The sequence below is a fragment of the Egretta garzetta genome, unplaced genomic scaffold (genome assembly GCF_000687185.1).
Source record: "Egretta garzetta isolate BGI_Z169 unplaced genomic scaffold, ASM68718v1 scaffold163, whole genome shotgun sequence".
NCBI classification, from domain to species: domain Eukaryota; kingdom Metazoa; phylum Chordata; class Aves; order Pelecaniformes; family Ardeidae; genus Egretta; species Egretta garzetta.
In genome coordinates, this window is record NW_009259308.1 from 40308 (window position 1) to 56703 (window position 16396).

At 40.3% G+C, this 16396-nt stretch overlaps 1 protein-coding gene across 1 annotated transcript in view; it reads left to right on the forward strand.

Moving 5' to 3' along the window:
• Positions 1 to 16396, forward strand: part of CRB1 (crumbs cell polarity complex component 1) — a 111190-nt gene that overhangs the window by 2450 nt on the left and 92344 nt on the right. Inside the window, 1 exon segment of the mRNA XM_035891738.1 lies at positions 1698 to 1855. Within this exon segment, the coding sequence (XP_035747631.1) occupies positions 1698 to 1855 (158 nt within the window).

Sequence of the window (16396 nt, forward strand, 5' to 3'; positions counted from 1 at the left end):
GTCTGAAAAGTTGTGACACAAGGTTAGCAGTAGGTGAGCGCAACTGTACATCGATGAGGTGGGAAAGGAAGGGCTGTGCAGCAGGAGAAATTCTGAAATTATTCAGTTCACTGAGCTGAAAGAGCAGATGTGAAAGTACCTACACATTATAAACAACTTACTTAAATTTGTGTTGGCATCAACAGTCTGTTCCCTACTCACCTGAGGCCTTAAGCATATGCTCGATTTTAAGTCTGTGCTTAGTTCAGTGAAGTGCACATGTGAAGTATAAACACATTATCAAAGGTTTCCTAAACTGGGGATTAAGATTCTACTGAATTGGGGAGGACAAAAGGCAATACCAAATTTATTGAGCATTATCTGTTTTACAATAGTATAAAAGAACAATGGCCAAGCAGATTTTTCAGGGTTGTTCCTGGGCTTGGAAATGCCTTGTCTCTGCACTGTGGCAAGGAGAGCGAGCAGGAAGGGCTGGGGCCATGGGCCAGAAAGGCTGGTAGAAGATGGTGGAAAGAGGAGATCCACTGCCAAAAAGGCAGCTCATCTCATCTCTTTCTTGGCCTCAGAGCCTGAAAGATGGTACAGCAATCACTGTTATGGTATAGCTTACCCCTAGCAAACATATATACTAAACAATGCCAGAGTTTGTAAGGTGCCAGAAGACCAAAGTTTGCAGTGGGATGGTCACGAACATGGCTGCTGGGGCTGTCACTGGCTTTCTTTCCTTTCCTTCTCTTCTGCTAGCCCAGGCCAAGGCTTTAGTATTGGTGAACAGACTTGCAATCAACAGATGAGGCATTGGACACAGAGACAACTTTGGGCAGAAACAGGGCCTTGCCTGTGCCACACAGCGGCAAAGAGCCACAGAGCTGCAACACCATGGCAGCTGCGGAGGCTCCTTGGAGCACGGGCAGACTCGCCGCATTTGCGCCAGCCACAGCTGTCTAAGGGCAGCTCTGGCTTGAAAGAAACGGAGTGCACCCCCTACTCCCATCTCCTTCTCTTACCAATCTGGCTATGTCATCTCCTGAATCTCTAAGTGACAGGTTCCTCTATGAGCAGTTCAAAACTACAACACAACACAATGAAGCTCAGAGGACCCGTGCCAGCTCCCAATTATTACGCTCCTTTAAGTGATGGCAAAAGTAAATAAATCCAGTGTAAAGAAAAATCAAGATTGTGGAAGACAACCAGCTAATACCTAACTACAAAATAAGATTAAGAATGAGGATGTTTCACGTCTTTACTTCATGCGCTAATGTGGTAAGATACAGGAAAAAAATGCAGAAAGCAGAAAGAGTTTACTAGCTGACTTGCACTTTTATGCAAGAAAGCATAAAGTGTTTATACTGTGAATCAGAAGGAATGTGATATAATGGAGGTTTATTAGAAGGTAATGAGGGATATATTTTGAAATATTAAAAAAGCTTTGTGCCTTATCTGCTGTGCAACGTCAGCCAGGCACAGCACACCGTTCACGACACAGTTCTGCAGCAGAAAGCCGAGGAAAGACTCCAGTCCAGCTCGCAGACAAATCTGCACCAGGTTTGAAAAATCACTCGGACCTGCCAAAGTAAAACCTTAACAAGCACAACTGCCTTTTGAATCAAAGTCTGTAGGTTTGCAGTGAACAGGCTGATGAGGGGCACCGGCAAAGATGGCTTGTAGGGGACTGGGTGCCTTGGGTATTCCCTCAGTTTCAGAGATGAGGAGAAAGCAGTGAGGATCAACACCAGCCCTTTGGACAACAGAGAACTCGGCAGAGGATGTCCTATCAAGATGAATATGGCTCATTCGAGAATTAACTCTCTACTCATCTTCTACCTCAGTTTTTTGCTGCTCATCCATTTAAAAAGTAAGATTTGCTCTTTTTCTTATTGTTCTGACATGTCCTCTGGGTAGATGGCTAGACATGCACTTCTAGCAGGAAGCTTGCGTTGTCAGAAGGCTTTAAAAATTTGATGGAAATGCCAAAAAGATTTGGTCCATAAAACGAAGTTGTATGAACTCATTTCGTGATAGCTTTCCTGATCATCATGCTTAAACTTTTTTTTTAAATGAAGAATGAAAGCATTTTTAATACCTTGCTTCACGTATTAAAAGTACAGCAATAAAATATTCTGTTGAAACTGTACCTATACTTTAAAGTCTGCACTTTGATACTATTTATCTAGTAAATTTAAACCTATCTGATTAAAATCTAGGCTAATTTATCCTTTGCTACAGCTGTTCATGTATGTATTTTAGTAGCACCCATTGCTTTTTTACATCAGCTTTTCTAATTGCAAGCTCTAGAGAAATCAGTTATTAAATAACTGTGATATATTTGGTGCTCTGTATGTCTCCATTATGAGGGAGTATAAAAGTCCAGCTATTTTTATAGAGAAAATATTCTCGGCAAACTTCCACGTAAACAGAAGTATGCAAGATATTGGAAGTCACAATGGGTTTCCTTGATAATTCTGTCAGATGGTTGGGAGTAAATACAAGCCAAGGAGGCTAAATGGCCTCAGCTGGTGAGGCTGATATATGTTTATGAAAAGCAGTAGCTCTTGAACATGTTTAAAATGAAGACAGGCAGGATGTGTGTCTGTCTGAGGAGGCTGCTTGATTTGTGTCTGTTGAATGTGAATCGCAATAAGACAAAGCTTTGAGCAGCTGCCATTAAACAAGAAGACTTGGCATTAGCGTGCAGTGTTGTGTAATCTGGGTCACCTTCTGTTGCTGCATCACTCAAATTGTTACTTGGACAGTTTACAGCCCAACATAAATTAAAGACTGAAAAGCAAACAGATGCAATTGGATCAACCAGCACTGAAAAAAAACCCAAACACTTTAAGATACAGGAAAAAAATACAGAATGTTATAGCAGCATCATTTTACCTTGTTTTCTTCTTTGGGGGTGTACTGATGGGAATCAGGGAAGCCAAAACGTTCTTTCTAAATTAACTCACAACAGGACATACTCTGGAAGAAAAAAAAAAAAAAAAAAAAGAGAGAGAGAGAATGGATCTTCCACTTTCAAAAAGCAATTTGTAAAGTCTGTATACTCTAGGATGAACAACCAGAAAGTCTGAGACAGACTCTGCTATCTAATTAAAAGAAAGTAACAGCAATGGTGTTAGTTAAGAAAATTCCATTTATACATGAGGCGGGCGAATTAGAACAAAATATAAAAGCTTTGGGAACAGGAATAAAAAGTGCTTATAAAATTAAAAAATGTCACATTAAAAACATCATGCACAAAGAAAGCATTGATAGAATGTAAACAAGAAAAAAGCCCCCCTCACCCCCCCATCAGTTATAAAGAGAAGATAAACACAGATTTTGGCTTTGGCCTTGGGTGAGCTCTGCTCGATGCAGGATGCCAAAGGAAAGAAAAGCAGTTTTGTGTCATTTTGTGCCTTTTTCTTAGCACAGTTGGCTGGGATGACATTTCAGATGTGGCATGAGTTTTCTCTGTGTTATGGCCATATGGCCAGGCTCAAGCAAGAGGCTTTTCAGTCTTGGAGGACTTCCCTTCTCAGGTAGATTTGTGGCTCTTGCAATCTGATGTGATACAAATTGATATACCAGGACGGAGCAGCTACAGTGGGAGCCAGAATCAGGCTCAGGACCGTATCTATAGATGCAACGTATTTAATGATCTTGATGGGTATTTTCTCTTGAGAAAGTTTGTACACCATATGAAACTGCTAACAACTTCTGTTAATAAAACCATAACTGTGAACAGATAAAACAGAAGTAGAAGCGGAAGAATTGACTGCAATTACTTCCTTACTTAAAAATTAAAGCTGAGTTAGACCAAGATAGAAAAGCTGAGGATAAAACAGAAATTATTTCTGATATTTATAAAAATTGTATCAGCCATTATTTTTAAAATCAATTTACTGGACTTGTCTTCCCCCAAAGGATTCTGGCCTTAGGTCCTGCTTAAAGTCCTCCTTATAATTTTTTATTCTAAACAACTTGGGAAATAGATAGTATTTAGAAGCCAAGCTAGAAGCCAAGCCTTCCTAAAAACATACATTTTCACCTCAGGAAAATGGATGAGCTGAACAGTAGTATGCATAGATTGAGAACTGTCCCATTCAGACAGAAGGTCTTTTAGTAGCAGTGGCAATGAAATTAAAGCATTTTGGGGGAATGTTGTTACATGAAAACAAAACATTCTAATATAGCATAAAATTAATATGTTGAACTAGAAAGAAATATAAACAAAGTTGTTCCCTTATTAAAATAATTTTGTGCCCCCTTATTTGTAAAATAGCTCATGTGTAGTTTGGAATATAATATGAGATTTTATTCTTTAATTCCCATACAACACTACATGTTGAATAGATGCTAAAATTTAATAAAAGTCTTCTGGCTGCATGTAAAATTTCTATAAGCTGAAGATTAAGGAATTAAAGAACATAGTCCTGTCACTTGTGGTTCCTTTTGAATCCCCCAGAGAAGCAAAAATGGTATTTCATATTTATTATCACTTGTAACAACTCTTAATATTAAACCATACAGCGATAGGGATTTCAACCTGTAAATTACAGCCTTCCTACAAACAATACCATTTTTTTTTATTCGAATTGTATAAAATGCTTTTGGAAAGAGCATTTGTAATTAATTTAGTCTACTGAAGCCCCAACTGATACATGAGGCTGTCAGGTGCAACACCTGTACAAATACCAATATGAATGCTCAGAAATACACGTGCTTGATAAAAAAAGAAGAGATGTAGTTCATCCCTGCAAAGTTACGTTTCCAAAAAGATTGTGGGCTTAGTGCTGTTTTGGCACAGAAAAAAAGGAGCCCATTGGAGAGCCCTCAATGCCTCTTTGTTTGCAGGGGCATCCATCAGGTTGCTCTGATGTTTGCTGCTGTCATATCCCTGAGGTGAAAGGATACTGCTGGTGAAGGTGTGGAGACTGCATGCCCACCCAGTGGCAGGATTTCTCTGCTGGCAGGCAAAGGTTATCCTAATTCACATTCTGTCTTCTTGACAGCGCCACAGAGACTATGTCCGCAACTGTGCTGCAACACAGCAAGCCTGTGGAAAGATGTAGGCAAGTTCTTAGAATCTAGCCCCAAATTCATGTGTTACACATTTCTCAGGACTCTGCAAAACATATTCCACAGGCTGTTTCCTTTCCACACTGGCTTACTGATGGAGCTATGAATCCGTTAAAAGAAAATGGACCTTTTCTTAATTGTCCTGTGCCTCTTTCTCTGTTGGAAATTTCTGTTTTGCTGACATTAGTAGATTTTATTTTATTGGGGCAAAATTAAATCAGGTAAAATATACGTTAAATTACGACAAGGCAGGTTTAGGTTGGACATTAGGAAAAATTTCTTCACAGAAAGGGTTGTCAGGCTCTGGAATCAGCTGCCCAGGGAGGTGGTCGGGTCCCCATCCCTGGAGGTATTTAAAAGGATAGATGAGGTGCTTAGGGACACAGTTTAGAGGTGGGATGGCAGGGTTAGGTTAACGGTTGGGCATGATGAACTTAAAGGTCTTTTCCCACCTAGACGATTCTATGATTCTTTAACAATTATCTTTCCATTGCCAGTCATTACTACATATACACCAAAAAGTGTATATATACACATAGGTGCTTTTTTTTTTTTTTTTTTTTTTTTTTTTTACACAATCTTCAAAACACAAACATGAATATGTCAGACCACACAGAACCAACTATTTTTGCCTAGGGACTCTCTATAAACTGCGAGAGTTTGAGGCTTTGTCTAAAATTGCAAGGTCAAGTGCAAGTGCAGAATCTTTTATCTTAATCCAACATCCAACAACTCTTCTTTTTTTTTAAGCAAACTTTACAAGGGATTATCTATCACTAATCCAGAATTGTTATCTTTTCCATTTAGCAAAAATTCAGTAAAAAAAAAATTCATTTCAAAACTGTTTTTCTCCATTTTAATGACTTCATGACCTTTCAGCAGAGCTGAAAAAAAAATGCTATTTACTTCATAATAGTTCCCCAAAATGTTCATAAATTAAGAATGGAATTTAATTTGGGATTGCTATTAATGTCAGCAAAATATCTGAGCTTTACTTGAGCCCCTTTTCTGACCTTCTGAGATGTTGGCACTGTGCTATTTTTCCCCATGGACAGGATATTTTCATTTTCTGCAACTATTCCCATTACTTAGGCAGCTTCTAATTACTGCTTAATTACTGTGTTAGGAATAAAGCTCTACTTATAAAGAGATTTGTGGGTTTGCTCACACTGCTCATCCCTCATGCGCGCTCAGATGATGCAAGGAGCTTTCCAGCAAAGTATTGTTAGGATGCGCGTTTGATGAGTTCACAGCAGATTTGATACTTTAGGAGATCCTCATTAGGCTGTTGTGGAGCACAGTGCATGTCAGAGCTGCAATCAGCAGCGTCTGAGCATAAGCACCAGGGGCCCTACAGCTTTCCCTCTGTCCTAGCTGTCATACGTTACATCTATACCATATCAAAAATGAAATATCTTTCCCATGTTTGCCATCATCTTACATGAGTTTAAAGCAACAGCTGCTTGACCCTACTGTAAAGGGTTGGGTGTTTTTCTTTCTCCTTTTCATTTATGTATCTTGTTATGGTTAACATCTCTATCTCTGGAATCAAATGAAATCCTAAGAATATAAATCTAAATTCTATAACTTTTAAACAAGCTTCTGCAAGATGGATCCATTCACGTAAAAGTGACATTGAAAATATCCCAACCGCAACTGTATTTGAGCCTTTCAATTTAAATTCTTACAAGGCATCCTCAAGGTGCTACACCTACCATTCCAATAGCAGAGCAAGACTACCAGGTTACAGACAACCTCTCTGCTGTGTGCTTTGTAAAATGGGAATTCTTGCTGCTGAGAACCTTTGGAGATTAAACATTTCCCCATGTCCTGTAGTAGTCACCCAGAAGTTACAGTGCAAGAAATTAGCACCTTTGAAAATTTAGCCCTCAAATGGCATTGATTTTGGCGATACAGGACAAAACGCTGGATGATATATTCACAGTCAAGGAATAGGGAACTCCATAGCAAGAACACTGATTAAACTCTATGAGCAGGTGTTGTTTGTGACTAATTACCTACTAGGAAAGAGTCTGATGGGAAAGAAAGGAGGTTTGGCAAAAGGACTTATCAGTGCACAGACCTTGCATGTGGTCTTGAAACACTGATATGTTGAGCAGTATCAGTGATAATGTACAGGAAAAACCAACACTGGCGTGTTAAAGCCTGTCATGCAAGCAGAGGACATAAACCTAATGTTTTAATACATAAATAAACCTTTCAAAGGTGTCTCCCCCCAAAATTTACACCTGTATCCAGCTATCCACAGGTTTTTTTCCCGCAGGTTACTTTTTGATGAACCTAGGACACATGCCCCAGTGCAACTCTCTACATCTTTTCCTCTTGGCAGGAAGAAACTCTGGAAGAGCACTGTTCAGAGAACACAAATCTTGATGGCCAAATTGAGTGCTTCCCTATTGAAAAGCTACATGGAAAGACAGATATTTTGCTATTACGTGTTGACAGGAAAGTGACATGCAAGACACGGGAGAGTAATCAATCCACTGTTCAGTACTGGCTATATCCAGTTTTGAGTGCTGCTGTGAGTGAGAGAAAGGCAATTAGGAAAATTCTGAAAAGGGACAGTGAAAATAGGAAGACGTTTAGAAAGATGTGCCCTGTGAAAGAGGGTCACAGGAAGAGAAGCCTGAGGGAGGACATGATTACAGTCTTACCTACAGAAAAGAGAATGGCAATCAAGGAAGACTATGAGATCAGTTGCTCCCTGTGACCTTTGGAAGGGCAGGCTCTGCAAAATAGATTCCACATGCAGCAGGGAAGATTTGAGGCAACTTCCCCGATTGAAGGATAATTAAATCTCTATATCAGAATTTTTTAATGAACACGTTAGATAAATATCTGCCAGAGATTGTCTAAACTGCTGTTTCACCGCTGGTGTTACACAGATGAAGGGCAGCCAGCACCAACTTGGGGGTGATCTGTGAAGACCTCAGGTGATGGAGTCCTGGAGAAGCACAGGTCCCTGTGTGCCCCGAGGGCTGTGGTGGCACTGAGGCTCCAGGGCAGCTCAGGCACAGCTGCCGGGCTGGGCAAGTGGATGCCTCCCTGCCCTCCTGCGCCACAGCTGGGGATTACCTGCTGCTCAGAACAAAGGCAGCCCTGAACCCAGCCCCATTCATTGCATTAACAACAAAATTGTTGCCTGAATTTGAGTTAGAAAATAGTTTACTCTCATTCTCTGAGACATCAGTTACCCACTCAATTTTTTGGTACCCTAAGCTTTAAATAAGCACTATTTTGCCTATTGAAGGTGCTCATTGGAATGGGGGTAGATAGTCCCCCCCCATGCTAGAAATCATGTAATTTGATTTCCAGATTTTGGAGTCAACTCACTTATGTTTTTGCTTGCAAAGTATACTTGATATATTGGCAGTATGATGCAAGAACAAATAATTAATAAATTAATTAATCGTATCATTTTCATGGTCAAAAACCTTGAAATGAATGGACAACATAGATTGCCTACTGGACATAAATTTTACAGCCAGTCTCTCACTCCATATAAAAAAGGTGATGCCAGACTGGAACCTACTGCACCAAAACTAAATATGAGGAAATTCATAGGAAACTCTCTTAAGTGGCCTTTCTGGACATGCTACAACAACTAATGATTAACAATGTTCTAGAAGGCTTCATCTAAGGGAAGTTTAACACTTTATGACAATAAAAAGAACTGATTTATAAAACATAAAGATAAAAAGAAAGTACATATATATCCTGCCAACTACCAAACAATAAAAGGATATGCATTAGTCCATTTTCCTTAACTCCTCATACACACTGCATTCCCTCTAACAAGTTAGAGAAACCACAGTCTAAGTGCCTTTGATCATGCCTACAGGGGTTTGCAGCCAAAGACCTCTCAAGGATACTTCTGCTTTTTGGGTTTATTATAATTCACATCTCAGCATTAATAAAATCATTTAGACAATGCCTCAATCTCTAGGCAACCTTGATTATTCCCTTTGCTCTTTGTGGTGGACCAAAAAGGAAAAAAGGTCCTAGTATTTACATTTTCTAAAGGAAGCCTTTAAACCTAATTGACTCATCTAGAGTCACAGACAGTAGGCAGCAAGCAAATAAGTGATGCATATTATTTTCTAGATTGATATTACAGATTAATTTGTTGGTTTTAGAGACTGACATGTTTCATCAGTTCTCATTGCACTGTTTTCTCAGCCATTCACAGTGCCGTAACATATGAAAACCCTCTCACACCAGCAAATAGCAAAAAAACCCAAAAAAACAAAAAAAAACCCCAACACAACAAAAAAACCAACCCAGATAAACATAAGAATCTCATTGGAAAAAGGTTTACTTTATATTGATTATATTTTATTCACCCATAAAATGGGTCAGCAGAAAATTCCTTCTGTCTTTTGACAAATACTCCAATTGACAACGCTTCTCTGCGGGCAGCGTGACACGGGGTGACACACACACACACCACGCAGCTGCCACTGGAGCTCTAAAGGACTCCTCCAGGCTGGGCGAAGCACGATCCTCTCCAGGCATCAACAAAGACAGGCTGCAGTTGCTGCTGCAACTTCAGGGTTAGGGCAGCTTCTGCCTGCCTGAAATCTTATCAGCAGGGACAGAAATCAAAATATTTCTAGGGCTAAATATTTCTGTGGGTAGAAAAGGGGCATAGGCTGCTAACCCGTTGCATACAGTGTCCCTGCTCCAGCAGCTAAGGATCAGGGAACTTGCCTGGTGCATTCTTCTGTGCTGGAAGCGCTGTGCTTGAATAATTGTGGCCTCGCTGGATTCCCCGGGGGAGAAACTCCTTGCTTCTTTTTACTGTTCTTGCTTGCCTGCCCAAGGCTGAGCATACTGAAATCCTGTTCCCTTAACCTTTCTTGAGTAATGAGACAGACAAAGCATCTTTAATTGCATTAAGGGAGTCTGCAGACAGGACGCATTCCTTCAAAGTGCTTTCAATCACAGTGGTCAAGATCAAAATTGTGGATAAACAAACTAACCTGCACAGCCCAACCTAAAGACCTCAGCCGTGGACACAACAGCCTGACATTTCCTTTGCTGTGCTGTTTCCAAGAGATATCTGTATTTTCCTATGGTGTGGGTCTACCAAAGGCTGACTGCCCTCTCAAGTAGTTGAGCCCAGGGCTGCCCTAATTCACATTCAGACGGCAAGGGAGCAATAGGAGTAGATGAAAGGCAGCATACGTTGGTCACACTCTTCCCTTGACAGTTCCTGTTCTTCCTTGTTGGGGTTTCTGAGAGGGATGGTACAGAGCACATTATCAGCTCTTTGTTCCAAGGGGGGCCCTAGCTCTGAATTTGACTGTGACACATTTCTTCCTTTCTTTGAATGTGAGCTAGAAGACTTTGAAAACAATGCAATGTGACAGGGAGCCAAAGCAAGGACTTAGAAAGATAGACGGTCATCAGTCTGCAAGGATCCAAGCAACTGCAATTTAAGTAACCTGCACTGATGGATTACTCATGGCAGGGAATCCAAAACTCTCACTGTAATAATCTAGCTTTGAAAAGGCATCTATATACAGCAGTAGCTTCAGGTGTGTTTTACTAAGCTTTGTGGTAATTTGTAGGTACTTAAAAAAGCAGCTGAGGTACTGGCACATGCTACAGTTAACCATCCATGAATCTGAACAGTCAAGTGTCCATGCAGCTGAAAGAGATCAAGCTCTGCTATCAGCAAAAAGACTGCAGTATAACTTGCCAACCTCCTAACAGCTGAAAGGAGCCTCTGAGAGTATGTCTGAACTAACACACCTCGCCTTGCTGCTGCTTGGACATTGGCCACCTCCGGTGCAGAATTGGGGTAGCTGTGTTAGCACCATGCTGATTCCAAGCTTGTGCTGAGAGGCAGAGCATGTTGGATCAGGCACTGTGCCATGTTAATACAGCTAAATGGCACCTGGATCAGAGCTGGCTCAAAGCACGCAAAAAAGGAGTTCTGTCTGCACCCAGCTACCTATATGTTGTTATTTATACAGGCATCTTTCCAGGGTCTCTCTCTCAAATGCACACAGGCAATGCTAAATATACCACAGAAATCTGCTGGTGATCCCATTTTGGTGGGGTGGAAGGGTAAACTGGAGCTGAGAATTACATGCAGAGTTCCGGAAATGTTAGTTATGGGCCACATGATATGCAATTCAATGGCAATGGCCAAGATACAGCCACATGGTATGTAGTTCGTCTTTGAGTCTCCTGACCCCAAGAGCTGCAAGAAGGGCAAAAGCACTGCTGAGGTCTGACGTAGTGTAAAGAAGCCCTAGCTCTACCTGCTTTTCTCCAGCAGCCCCTTACCTTCCTTTAATAGCCTCATGGATAAGGTACAGAGAGAAGGCACCAATCTTGTAAGATAAGCAAACAGAGCTGGGAATGATAATCCAAGCCTCTTTGATCACTATCTGTATATGTATTTAGAGCAGTGATAGCAGAACACAAATAGGTGCCTCTGCAATGCAACTGCAAAAAGAAAATATCTGGCCAGCACTCTGCAAGACCCACCAATTCAGACTTTCTAGTCCCCCCATCCCTTCCCTCACATTACACACAGCTGACATTCGTAATTCTTTATTCTCTACTAATGGTACTGAACATTTTGCAAGCCTCAGTCCATGTAAAAACGCCTTCTGCTTGATATAACAAGAACTATCTATTCTGTTCTCTCTTGAGCATGTCTTAAATGTCTGATTCAATTTAGTCTAACATCTACCCATTCTGGAGCTCATGGAAAAATGCAAGAAGAGTAAAGTGACTAAAATAAATTGCTATTTGCACATTCAAAAAGCTCTTTGCAAAGAACACTGAATTTCCTGAAGAACAAGTAGACAACTCAGAACTTCCACCACTGTACATGGTAGTGAAATGACAAGACAGAGGTGTTTGGAGCAGAACCTTCATGGGATTAAACAGGAGAAGGAAGGATTGGCACTGAACACCCTGGAAGAATCTGGATAAAAAAAATTCCAGCAAACAGACTGACTTAATGATCTGACAAGTGATGGAAAGAAGCAAGAAAGGAAGAAGATGCAGTTCTACGTACACAGCAGAACAAAACCAGATCTCCTTCTACTACAGACAAAAAGCCATAAACATTCCTTCAGATACTGTGTTTACTTTGGGGAAGCACCAACCAGTTCATAGATTCATAGGGGCACTTTCTGTTTCCACAGATCTCTGTAATCATTCTCACTGACCAGTGATTGAGGAAAACAGCTTACAGTGGACCTTCTGTATGCCCAGCCACCATCTCCAAGCTGACAATGGTTTTGCTGCAGCAAGATATACAGGTGTTATAGGTACTTCTGATATTCCACAAGTAGCATTCAGCAGAATTGATTTCAGTTTTAATTTATTCTGATTTAACTTGGTAAGTCTGCTCATTTCGGGGAAGATGCTGCTGCGCTATGTCCAGTCAGGACCACCATGGCTTTACATAACCGAGAAGTTTGTGGTGGTAATCAAGAGTGGCTTCTTTTCAAGTAGATGGAGAATGATGCCTTTTGAGACACTTGAGATGCATCAGAAATAGGACTACATTCTTTAATCTTAATTAAAGAATTTGATTGGCTGGCAACAATGTCCTCTGCTCATTATATCCCAGCTCTTAAATTAAATTTTGAGGGAACTCCATTCTTCATTACTACTAAAAGCAGGTGGAGACTGTTATTGCACTTTACAGGGATTTTTATGTAACAGATAAGCAGCAATCAGAAATGTGTTTGCATCCCGAATTGCATCATTTCTTCTTTGGGCTAGCATAGAATCCTATTGTTCTAGAGGAAACCCACACAACAACCTGCCAACGCTGTTTAATTGTGCTTCAGTTTCAGACATGCTGTGTCAACTTTTCTACACACAGGCAACCCTTCCCTTACTTTTGTTAACATAACGGCAAACATTCAGAGAACCGAGAGACCAATTTTCCTGTCTTCTTTTAACCCTGCACATCTTTTATACCACGGCTCTGAATCAGCCTGAAGAATTCCAGGTCTTCATGGGTGACTGCTTCTTTTCTGCAATCACTGATGAACACTAACACTTCCATTAACCACAGGCATGTGGTTACACATGCTTACAGTAAACCTGGCTTCCCGAAGGAATTTTCATGAAATCATTATGGAAAGTTCTGAGAAGTAGACATAGGTAATAGGTGCTGAGCTTCCTGCTCTAGTGATGGAGTTCTGAGCAAGTGGGTTGGCCAGGTGATCACTAGAAGTCCCTTCCAACCCTGTCTCTTCCATGTGAACCATTTTCAGTTTAGCTGAGCCCATTACTACAGTGGTAGTAAAGCAGTCATTTCAGGGAGTATATCAGAAGTGCTGTCCAACTAGTTCTGGAACATTTGTTACCATTCAGTAATAAAAAGATCATTAGAGTTTGTGGGAAGCTGGTTAGTGACAGGAAAAAACTCTGAAATGGACAGCATGAGGAAAAAGACTGCAAAGTACATGAACGGAAAAATCAGTTACTAGCTTTATTAAAAGAAAAAAATCTAAAATCTCCCTGTGTTACCACTCTAGTGCAGACTTGGCAACTATCTCTTCAGGACCCCCTGGAGAGCAGTAGAAATGTGAACATGGTCCTGAATAAGACCCCATGCTCAGAAATGTATCCTGACATAAAGGCTGAAAACAGCCTTAACACAGGGGAAACTCCTATATGCAGAAGGGAGCTTAAATATTATAATGAATGTTCAGCTGCCACAGGAACATCTGAAAAACTTGTCTCTTCCCTTTAGAAAAATTCTAGTGTTTTTAAGATCTTGACCTCAATGAGAGGTCCAGTGATTCAGCCTTTCATACTGCAGTCATGCCCTATTCCAGCTATTACATGCTTCATTTCTGCTAATCTTCTCTAATTAGTTCTGCTTCTCAAGTGAAGTCTTGTAACCTAACATTTTTCTGTGCTAGAAGTGAGGGCTTTGCTTTCATATTCAAGATCAGTCCAGCATTCCACCTTGTAAAACTCATTTGTCCTCCCAGCACTTACACTTGTATATTGAGTTTAAGTTTAGACATCAGTTTAGACCCTCTCAAAGACTGGCTTTAGAACTATCATTAAAGGTGTGATCATGCCCAAAGCCAGTAGTCATGCAAGTGTGGAGGATTCTTTCTCTTCCTTGCAAATATGTAGAGAAAGTTTTTTTTCCATAAAAATACTTTCAGCTTTGTCCTCATGAGGTGTATTGCATATTTTACAAAACATAAGCAGATTGAATCTCATAGCCTGCAAGTAGGCAGCATCTCCATTTTACAGGTGAGAATGCTGAGCTGAAGAAGGGCGAGGTGAATAACTTGCCTGCAGTAAGAACGCTGTGAATAAAATCCAAATCTCCTTGTTCAAACCACAAAGTTTAGATCTTGTGTTTCTCACTTCACATGTTATATACACATATAAATATATACATGGGGGGAGGGGATGCACACACCTTTCCAGATTTTTGTTGAGCCTGAGAGATCCATAATATGGCAAGTATTCTTTTTTTTTAAAAAAAAAAAAAAGATAAAACAGTTAAATGCTTATTCATTCCTACAACAAACGTAGGCAGTCCATGTATATATGATTTCCATTGCTAGCTGTAAGGATTTCCTATGTGCATCAATTTTTATTTGATAACTCTTAGCCTTCTTTTATGAAGGGATCAGTACACTCTTTGTAGTCACTAACTTGCCATCCTATAGACTTTCCTTTGTGAGGATTGGCAAGACTCAGTGATTACTAGAGGCACGTGATGGCTTAGGTGTGAACACTAATTGGAGGAGGCACCTGAGCCCCAGTCAAGAAACACATTCTTCTCTAGCTGATGCTCAATTCAAAATAGCAGGCCATTTTCAGGTTAACAAAATTTAACTGGGCAAGGGGGAAAAGTCAACCCTCAGCAATGTATAACCTAGGCTACATTCAGTTTAAACAGCTTACTTAGAGCATTGCTGCTGTAGCTATGGATAAAATTTGCAGTTCCTCTAAAAAGTCACCCAGGTTTGATCTTTTTAGATTTAATGCTGTCATGAATTGCAAATAGACATAATACAGGAATAGAATAACAATAGAATAACAAGCATTTCTCTGGTTATTTTCAGTTATTTCATAGGCAACAAGTAAGGAAAATCTGTTAACTATTCAACATCCTTAAAATAAAATTATAATAAATACGTAAATGTAATATATATAAAGTACTTAGCATTCTCAGTTTCAAGTAGTTAACACCTCTTTCTCATATCTGAAAATAGTACCCCTGGAATATTTTGAGGAGTTTATGGTACATTAATCCCTGAAGACTATTTAGGAGTTCATTTTTCTTAAACCTCTTCAGTGGGATTTATAAAGTCACTTACAAGTCACTAACAGTGGGGGTTTTGTTTTTCCAGAATTGTGATGATACAGACGAATGTCCATCTAAACCCTCTTATATCCGATTATCCTGACATGTGGAAACAAGGCAGAAGCAGTAAGAAAACCCTGTAAGGCTGAGGAGGAAAGCATAGCACACGTGCACAAAGAGAAAATTCACAGAGTTGCTGCAAGACCAGTGCTTGATTTTAAGTCCTGAAAACTGCTCTAAGGATGAATAGCACCTCACTCTGCGCAAGCCTTCAGCAGAGTGGAAGCACTGCTGTACAGAGCTCTGGTGCCAGAATTTAGCCCCATATGGGCTGTACATCTGCCCCTTATTTGCCCTTGTGAGAATGTGTCTCCTTTCCAAGGATATTTCAGAAAAAATATACACTGTGGGGCTGAATTAAGCATGTGCCTTAATTCTGCGCTGACATGGGAGCAGAATACTCAGCACCTTACAGTGCTGAGCTCTGAATGAGGTTAGACCATGCTCTAGAACGTTGCCACAATCACAGCGTGCCACAAGCAGGTCACAGCTCATGACATCCAAGAAAGTATCCTGCAATTACATCAAGTGAGAAAACCCTCCACCTTCCTGTAGGTGGGCAATGGAATATCTTTGCGTGCCGAGGTATACTGTTTAGAAAGAGAAAAAAAGAAAATTCTGGATCCCTGTTCTTTGACTTTCTCAAAACTTGCTTGTTACAAATCAATATGCCAGAAGCTTAAATCAGAACAGTGCCCTATTGATAGTGTATTAGGGACAGGAACATGGTCTAGAAGAAAATATGGGACAAGAGTTAGGGAGGAAAGGCATCCTTGCAAATCGCTTTTTTAAGTGCTTCTTTAACTTCAAGTTGTCACCCAGATATGTTCATAGTGCAGTAACTTAAGTATCTCTCCTTTATTCTCTCTCTCTCTTGCTCAACACATGGTGACAATGGTTTTATCACTGAAATATTTTGTCTGTGGA